This window comes from Micrasema longulum, unplaced genomic scaffold (genome assembly GCF_059751315.1).
Source record: "Micrasema longulum isolate JH-2025_06_02 unplaced genomic scaffold, ASM5975131v1 h1tg002507l, whole genome shotgun sequence".
Classification (NCBI taxonomy): Eukaryota; Metazoa; Arthropoda; class Insecta; order Trichoptera; family Brachycentridae; genus Micrasema; species Micrasema longulum.
Window position 1 is genome coordinate 24,326 of NW_028279649.1, and position 8,974 is coordinate 33,299.

The following is an 8,974-nucleotide window of genomic DNA, read 5'->3' on the forward strand; positions in this document are numbered from 1 at the left end:
TAGAACTAATAAAATTTTAATAAATAAAATACCAAAAAAGGCAAATGGTTGCTTACTTCTGCAGGGGAGAAACGAGGAAAGAGAGGGGGGAATCTGATCATCTGCACTGCACTCCCCTCACTTCTCCCCTGCAGAAGTAAGAGACCATTTTTGAAAAAAACGTTTGTTTTAAATATTTTTTTAAATGTGCTAATATGTCTTCTTGTCCATACTGATAATTGTGGTTTCGGATGTGACAGGGTTTAAAGAACACCTGTATAACTTCCCATTGTAACCAGTGCCCTGGTCATACGACTGAATATTTTTATATTGAGCTTGTGATTGTTTTGAATTTGTTATTAAACCAAACAAAAAGTACCTGACTTCAAAACAAAACATAAAAATATGTGTTTCTCACTGTTATTTATTTCTGCATAGTGCATTGGTATTTGTGAAATATTTTAAATCATCCAAAAAAATCCTTTTTATTATAATTGATTTAATCTTACGATGATATGCATTACATGTAATTATACAATTTTTAGCTTATTGTCTTCTTGTCCATACTGATCATTGTGGTTTCGGATGTGACAGGGTTTAAAGAACACCCTGTATAACTTCCCATTGTAACCAGTGCCCTGGTCATACGACTGAATATTTTTATATTGAGCTTGTGATTGTTTTGAATTTGTTATTAAACCAAACAAAAAGTACCTGACTTCAAAACAAAACATAAAAATATGTGTTTCTCACTGTTATTTATTTCTGCATAGTGCATTGGTATTTGTGAAATATTTTAAATCATCCAAAAAAATCCTTTTTATTATAATTGATTTAATCTTACGATGATATGCATTACATGTAATTATACAATTTTTAGCTTATTACGTTCCACTATTTTGTCATTGGCTTGCTCTTTTGGTCTTGAAGACTGTCTCACCCAAGTGAAATCAAAATTCAACGATTGGTTAACCAATAAAACAGAAATTGATGCAAATATAAAGGATGTTGTGTATCAATATGGTAAGTTGTATTGTTTTATGGAAATTAGTAAATGTATGGGTTACAGCACATTAACCCAAAAGCAGTACAAATTCATGTCAGAATGAGGAATTCCAGCCCAACCCGGAATAAAATTTTAAAAATGTTTTCGTGTACACGTGAATATTTAAAAATTATGGAGTAGGATGAAATATCTCAAAAACGCACGCAAAAATAAATGAAAAATGTTAAAAATAGTATTCATTTTAAAATCGTAAATAATGACGTCACTCCTTATATCTATGTGTAGTATTTCCGGTTTCCGCTTTAAAGCCCCCGCACCTTGTAAGGAACGTTTTGACCAAAGAAAAAAAGAGTATAATTTGTATAATTTGACATTTCAACCAGAGATTATGGCAACTTTCTAGGTTTTTCTAAATCGAAACGTTCGTAAAAACAACCATAACATAGAAATGAGCAAATTACGATCAACTAAATGAAGTAATCAAAGCAATATTCCATAGATTCTTGTCAGGTCAGTAAAAATAAAAACGCCAACCGTTTCATGACGTCACTACTGAAAAGTGACACACTGATTAGTCATTTGGTGCGGTATTTGATAAATGTAACTTTAAAAAATCATATCTTTGTAAATAACGCACAAAAAAAATAAATATATATACTTTTGCTTAGTTAAATAGTACGCTAATAGAAAGAAAAAAAAAAAAAAAACAATGGAATTCCTCATTCACCCATTAATAGGGCAATCGGCTTCTGCTCATGATGCAGACATGTTTTTCTGTAAATGTGGACAGTATGGCATCTATCTTTTTGTATGTTTCTGGAGATGGTTGTTGATTTGTCTATAAATATGTGGACCATATGCATATATTTACTGTTAAAAGATGCATCTGAAATTTAATTTTCCCTGAGTGTGAATACACTCTGTTATTGAATAATGGAAGCTAACCTGTAAAGTATTGCCGACTACATTATTTCAAATAAAGAATAAATAAATGGAAATATACCAAATTTTTCAGACCATATAATTCACTTTTTTATTTTGAAAATTCAAACAAAAATTAGGATGCATCTCATGGTCCGATGCAACTTATCGTCCGCAAAATACAGTAATAAATAAATCAAGTATCCTGCAAGTTAAAGGGTTTATGACGTTATTTCAGGAATCGAAACAAATGATGAAAATGAATGGCTTAAACTATGGGAAATTTATAAAAATGAAACTGATGCACAGGAGAAATCTAAACTGATGAAAGCTTTAGCTTCTTCTAGAGATCCAGTTATACTACAAAGGTTGGTGACTTCATTCGAATAATCGGCTATAATTTAAGTGAACTCTGCATGAACTTAGGCAGTGTACATTTGTTTCCGTAATTTATAACACAAGGCGCTGATAGCTAGAGGAACTGGGCCGATATTTAGGCAACTTTTTGAAAAATAGCCTACAAATATTTGAGACTTATGTTCTTTATAAAAGATAACCCTGGTTAACTCTTTGATCTCTGAACATATATTAAGTCGTTTTCAACATTTTTTGCGACCGACAAATTTTTTTTTGAAATAGATGGTAGTGAACAAAATTAATTCAGCTTATAATTTTTTATTTAAAAAATTATGCAGCGATGTTTGAACAGTTTTTTTTTTTGCAACTTTTTGAATATCATATTCATAAATAATAAATGTCTGTAAAACACAATAAACCATCTTTAAACTTACAACTGAAACACGAAAATGGCAACAACAAATGTTCATAAAACACAATAAACTGTTTGCAAAGTAACAATAAAATAGACACGAAATTGGCGGCAATAATGTCAATTATCTATTTGACTTACCGATAACTTGGTATGGTGATGGAGACTAACTTCACAATTGTGCTGTCAGTTTTCAGTGGGGATTGCAATTTTTTCCGACCAACAAGTTGGTATAATGATAGAGACTAACTTCAGACTCTTAAGTTGTCAAAGACACGAAAATGGCGGCGAAAAACACATTATACTGTTTTTAAAATTACAGATTTCTACATAAAACGTTGATATAATAATAGAAACTAAATTCAGACTCTCGAGCTGTCCGTTTTCACTGCCGATTGCGATTTTCTCTGACGTTAATTGCGGGGAAAAAAAGTAAAATTGGGTTGTTGAGGTACTAAAAAATTCAATGGGACTACAAAAATTATACGTAAATTGCGGGAAAACGCAAATTGCGAGGACTTAGTTTTGGGGTTTCACTGTATATTATTTATAGTTTGAAAACGATAATGTATTTTTGTTTTGTTTTTAAATTATTAAAAAAATAGTGGTCCAAATTTGTGCCGTCAGGGAATTGTAATATAAAAAACATTGATATTTTTTTCATTACAATATTTACAAAAATAAATGAAAAACCAACATTATAACCAAACAACAGAAATATTGCTAAAATAATAAGAACTTATCTCACATCATAATTATAATATTGAAGAGGTGAGAGCTCTACCCAAAATTGATCCCCAGTGTTCATTTTTTGGAACTAATTACCTATTTCAAAGTGGCTAAAACTACAAAAAGATGTCCAAATATGTATCAGTGATTAGTTATGTAATCTCGTATAAGAGATACAAGTTGTTTTACACCAGGACAAATTTGTACCGTCAGGGCAAAGCGTTAATGCGGTAAAATTTAGTAGACACTTTACAAGCGTCATGTTGGTAGCAATTTAATTCCAAAGTATTTGCCTTTATTCTCTAATGGACTTTTGTTGTGACCAGATGTGACGCTACGCAGAAAAATTCCATTGCTCGTTGAGAAAATGCTTTGACTACTTCCCAATTAGGGAAAATAATAAATAATGTATCATCAGCGCCGGCCATAGGTTCAGTCAGCACTAGGAAACAGGTACATACTTACAAGAGACGGGATAATAATATGCTCGTATTCATTTACAAACTTGTATATTCCCGTCTATTTTCACTAAGTGACGGGGCACTATCGCCCTTTAGATCTGATGTTGCGTATCATTTCACTTGTTATTTTTTTTCAATGACTGGGTAATATCTCTTTCTCATGCTAATAGTCCATTCATTTTGTGTTTTTAAAACAAAAGAATTAATATAGTTTTGAAACTAAAGTCCTTAAAATATAGCTTGATTGGAATGACAGTTGTCAGCAAAATTGACGACATAACTTCTAAGGAGTGATTTATATTGACACAAGAAAAATGATTCGTATCATTCGTGGCATGTTCATTTATTTTTTAAATACAATGCTTGACATATAAATGAACATAAATTTATAAAATCAGCTTTAAAACAAAAAAAAAAACAAAAATAAACCTAATTATAAACGACGTTCTTACACGGTTACATCACTTTGCAAAAATGTTAGAGATGGGACAAATCGATCGAATAAAAAAAGAATTCATTTGATATTGTTCATGAAAAATCGTATAAATGTCTTATTTTTTGGTGAATAATTATCTTAAACACACAATAATTATTTTGTTTTTGCATTTTTACATCAATTTTCGGAAACAGAGTTTTATGTTTGCATGAAAAAACTGATGAAATCGATTTGATCGGTACATGATCACTGATCATTAATTTCACATCACTAGTGACATTAGTTTGACAGCTGTCATTTTAATCAAGCTATATTTTAAGGACTATAGTGTGACATGATACCTTCGGATGGGGTGTTCAATGTTCACAACTCTCCCCCTTCCACTTGACACTTCACCCAACTCACCCTAAAATATGTCCCTCTTGACAGTTTTTTCATTCTTGACAATTTATTGTATGTCAGTGTCATGATTTTTGGTTAATAAAAAAATAAACAATAATGAAAAAAAAAATATCAGAACAAAAACCAGGTCATAAGCCCTGTAAATGCCTTGACTTCCATATTCCCTTATTTAAAGTATTCTCCATCCCTGTTGTAATTTGTTAATCTTAATGACTCCCGAGGGGGTGAAATCCAGTCTTTTGTCTACGAACATTTGGACAAACTCAAATATTGTTTTATTTATTTATTTATATACGGCATTCCTGCCATTTACATATATGTGGTTAAAGAGTGAAAATGAAAATAAAAATATAAAAAAATATGATAAAATATGTTCCGGCTTTTTCTTCAGGTATTTAAATATGGCTTGGGAAGAAAGTAACGTTCGAAGCCAGGATTATTTCTCGGTGATGCAATACATATCTTCAAATCCTGTGGGCACTTCTATCGTATGGGACTACTTTAGGGAGAATTGGGATCTATTAGTAAAGAGATTCACCCTCAATAACAGAGTCCTGGGAACAACTGTTCCGGCCATCACAAGGAGTTTTTCCACAGAATACAAGCTCCAGGAGGTTAGTCATTTTATTTATTCGCACTCATTTTGCAAGGTCGACATAAGAATAATTTTTACGATACCATCTTATTTGAGATGCTAAAAGAAAATATTAAATCTAACTGCGCGGAAACAAATCGCACCCCCGGAAGTATTTAACAACACTTTCCCATATTTAAATTTGGCTGTTTTGAGTTATGAGTGCAGTTTTACCAATTTTCTTATCAATAGATATATATGCCACAAACAGTATTCTTCAAAATTAATTGAGTAAAATATTGAGAAAAACACTTCAGTAATTATGATGCCAGTGTTCTTTTCATATTTGAAGTCAAATGCACAAAAAATATTCCTTATGTCACAAGCGTTAACAAATTAAAATAGTTTGTTTTTGCTCTCCCGCAAGATGTCAAATTTAGAAATGATATAGTGTGCTTTCAGGGGTGCAAAATACAAGGTTAAAATTGATATTTGAAGCACTAAAATTGTGGTTATTCGTTGTGTGATTAAAATAAAAATACTTTGCTTTTAATCACTTATTATTTATTTAATTTCTGACCAGTTTCGGAGCTACAACGTGCTCCCTTATTGATTAATATATTCCTATTTTATAGGTTTTGAAAAATGCTTCAATATCCACATTTCTTTAATTTTACTTCACAAAAATCAACAGATGACGGAATCGAAGAAATATTTTTTGCAAACTGGACCAATGAGGAGTTATAAGCACCGTTCTCCATATTTATTGCAATATTAGCTTTACTCTTGGCTTCACTCGCGTGGTATTAGTGAGAAATTAGTTTTGTTGTTTAACAATAAGAATTTTCTTGGATATAAAGTAGCCTGTATTGATTGCCGGTTCTCAACTATTGCAATAAAATAAAAAATATATATATAATAAAAACAACGCTCTTTTAGTCTTTGGGGAAGTAGCATCGTTATTGTTTTTTAATATCGATTCATTTTCCCGAGAGCAATTTTTTTTTAAGAATCTAATGTAGCTTTTGACACTTGTAAGCTCTTCGGCTATCCCTATGCAAAACAATCACATCAATCAGTCCCTCCGTTGTGACGTGAAAGAAGAATGAATTTTTCCATCAAAAATTTTCCCAAGGGAGGACATTTTTTTTCAAGATGAAAAGTAGCTTATTTTAATTCTTAATTCCCCGGCTATTCCTATGCAAAAAAATCACGTCAATCATTCAATCCGTTGCAACGTGAAGAAAACACAAACAAACAGGCAATCACTTCCATATTTATTATAAATTTATAATTAGCTTCTCTACAATCCTTTCAGATGGAAGCCTTCTTCGCAAAGAATCCTGAAGCGGGGGCTGGGGCTGCAGCCAGAGAACAGGCGAAAGAAAATGTTAAGATCAACATAAAATGGTTAAAGACCCACGAGCAAACCGTAAAAGCGTGGTTGGAAAACCAAATCAACAGTTAAATTACCATTTAATTTATTTCCAGTAAACTGGGAATATTTCTTTGAATCGCTTATCTGCATTTTCTTTTTCTTTAGCATTGATTGATTTGGGAGTCGTAATGTCGTCAGTTTTATCTGTTATCTTTTTTTAAAAAAATGTTACACAATTTTTTTATATGTTTTTGCTATCGACATCATTAATTTATTTGTTTTTTAATACATCTGCTTAGTTTAAAGATCATTAAAAATAAATGTGTTGTAAAGCAACTTTTTCAACTGGAATTGTTGAAATTTATTCATAAATTAGCCACTAATATGATTGTAGACATAGAACTAAAAATTGTAATGAATACAGACACTATATGAGAATAAAATAACAACATCACATACAGTTTTCTGAATCTAGACAAGGGCAATCGAGACTATTAAACCAGGGACTGAAATTCTACAGTAAACTACCAGACAAATCTAAACAAAAGACTCGGACAACCTTTAACGAGTGGCCATAGTGGCGAACGTTTTGTGACACGGCGTGGCGCGGTTTGCAGCACCTTGCCACGCTCGCGCGGTCATTATAGACACTACACTTGTTACCATATGCTTAAGTTCACCGCGCTCGCGCCACTAGCCACTATTATTAAAAATATTATCATTAACAATAGAGCTTGAATTAAAAAAGAAAAATGATTTTGTTAAATAAGCGTAATAATCTGTAAGGGTTTTAAAATTAATTAAAAAAAATAAAAAATTATGAATTTTGTTTTAATGTTAGTGCACCACAAAATAGTTTTTTAATGAATTCCAGTTTTTTTAATCTATAAGTGGCTTATTAAAAAAATCGATCCACCTTCAGTGTTGAAATTACCAATTTGTCTTAGTTAAAATCATCATCATCCACACCTGATAGTGCATACAGAACTGTATTGGAACAAAAAATGCAGCACATTTTTAGCATCCGTCACATGAAGGCAAGGCAATGGCTTTTTACATCCAGGAACAATGAAAGCTTGCTTTGTGAAACTACTCGACAAATATTTAATGTTGTTCTTGCTGGGAATTGAACACGGAACTTCAAGCATGATAGGGGAATGCGCCAACCACTACACTCGTATTTAACTGTAATATTAAATAAATAACTACAGTTCTTTTTTACTTCAAGTAAGATGTAATATTTTTTTTATTTGTGCTGACATTGTTTTTTTGATATCAACAACAACAAACCATCAAGCCGTTTCACCGTAAGGGTAGGCAGAGTGGATAGAATGCCACATCACTCTATCTTTGCATGCAGATCTCGCTTCCTCTACATTCATACATCTTCTCATGCACGCGCGCTTATTATTCCGACTTTTGACATGTCCATCTTCAAGTATTTGTTGGATATCGTCATGCCATGTCTTTCTCGGTCTTCCTCTATTTCTGCATCCTGCATTGTAAATATTCTTAGCCGTTCTTTCGCTGTCCATTCGCTCTACATGTCCAAACCAGAGCGGAGCTTCTTTCTTGATTTTGTCGATAATGCTTATCTCAGCCTTACATAATGTACGGGTCTCAACATTTGTGCATCTATCGTACATAGTTTTACCACACATTCGCCCGAGAGATCGCATTTCGATAGCATTCAGCCTATCATCCCTGTTTTTCCAAGTCCATACTTCGCTCCCATACATCAGGGTTGGGACCAGGACTCCATTGTGAACTGCTTATTTTGCCTCTTTCGACAAACATTTATTTGCCAAGGTTGATTTAAGTGCACCGTTCACTCTGTTCCCGGCACTCACCCTTTTTTCAATATCTTTCTCAGTCAGTTTTGGATCATATTTTTATTAAGTACTATTATTATTTTATTAACATATATTTTATTTTATTTATTTATGGCAAAATTGTCTTTTACAAAACTTATATTTAAACATGTTAGGCTTTTTACTCAAGATTTAGAATCAAAAATTGTTACACATTTTATAATTAATTATTTTATCTCAAAAATCAACAGATTTCTTGTAAATCTTTTTCGTTACCTAGTTTTGTTATAATTTTTTTATTCGTAACATACATAATACTGTAACATACAAACAAATAAAACATCTTTTATATAAATTTCATTTGTCTCATTTTCGAGTCCTATTTAATTAAAATTTAGTAAAAGGTTTATACAGTAAAACTACAATTATTCCGATTAATGAGTGCCAGACAAAATTTAATTGCTTTGACGAAGAAATGCGCCGGTCACCAGCGTCCTTTTTTATTTGT

At 31.9% G+C, this 8,974-nt stretch overlaps 1 protein-coding gene across 1 annotated transcript in view; it reads left to right on the forward strand.

Moving 5' to 3' along the window:
- The window catches only part of LOC148272064 (aminopeptidase A-like), a 31,096-nt gene extending 23,688 nt beyond the window's left edge, over positions 1-7,408 (forward strand). Inside the window, exons 12-15 of the mRNA XM_088240575.1 lie at positions 860-1,002; positions 2,145-2,274; positions 5,095-5,317; positions 6,596-7,408. Coding sequence (XP_088096701.1) covers positions 860-1,002; positions 2,145-2,274; positions 5,095-5,317; positions 6,596-6,745 — 646 coding nt within the window. The 3' untranslated portion in view covers positions 6,746-7,408. The remainder of the gene's footprint in view (positions 1-859; positions 1,003-2,144; positions 2,275-5,094; positions 5,318-6,595) is intronic.
- The last annotated feature ends 1,566 nt before the right edge of the window (positions 7,409-8,974 follow it).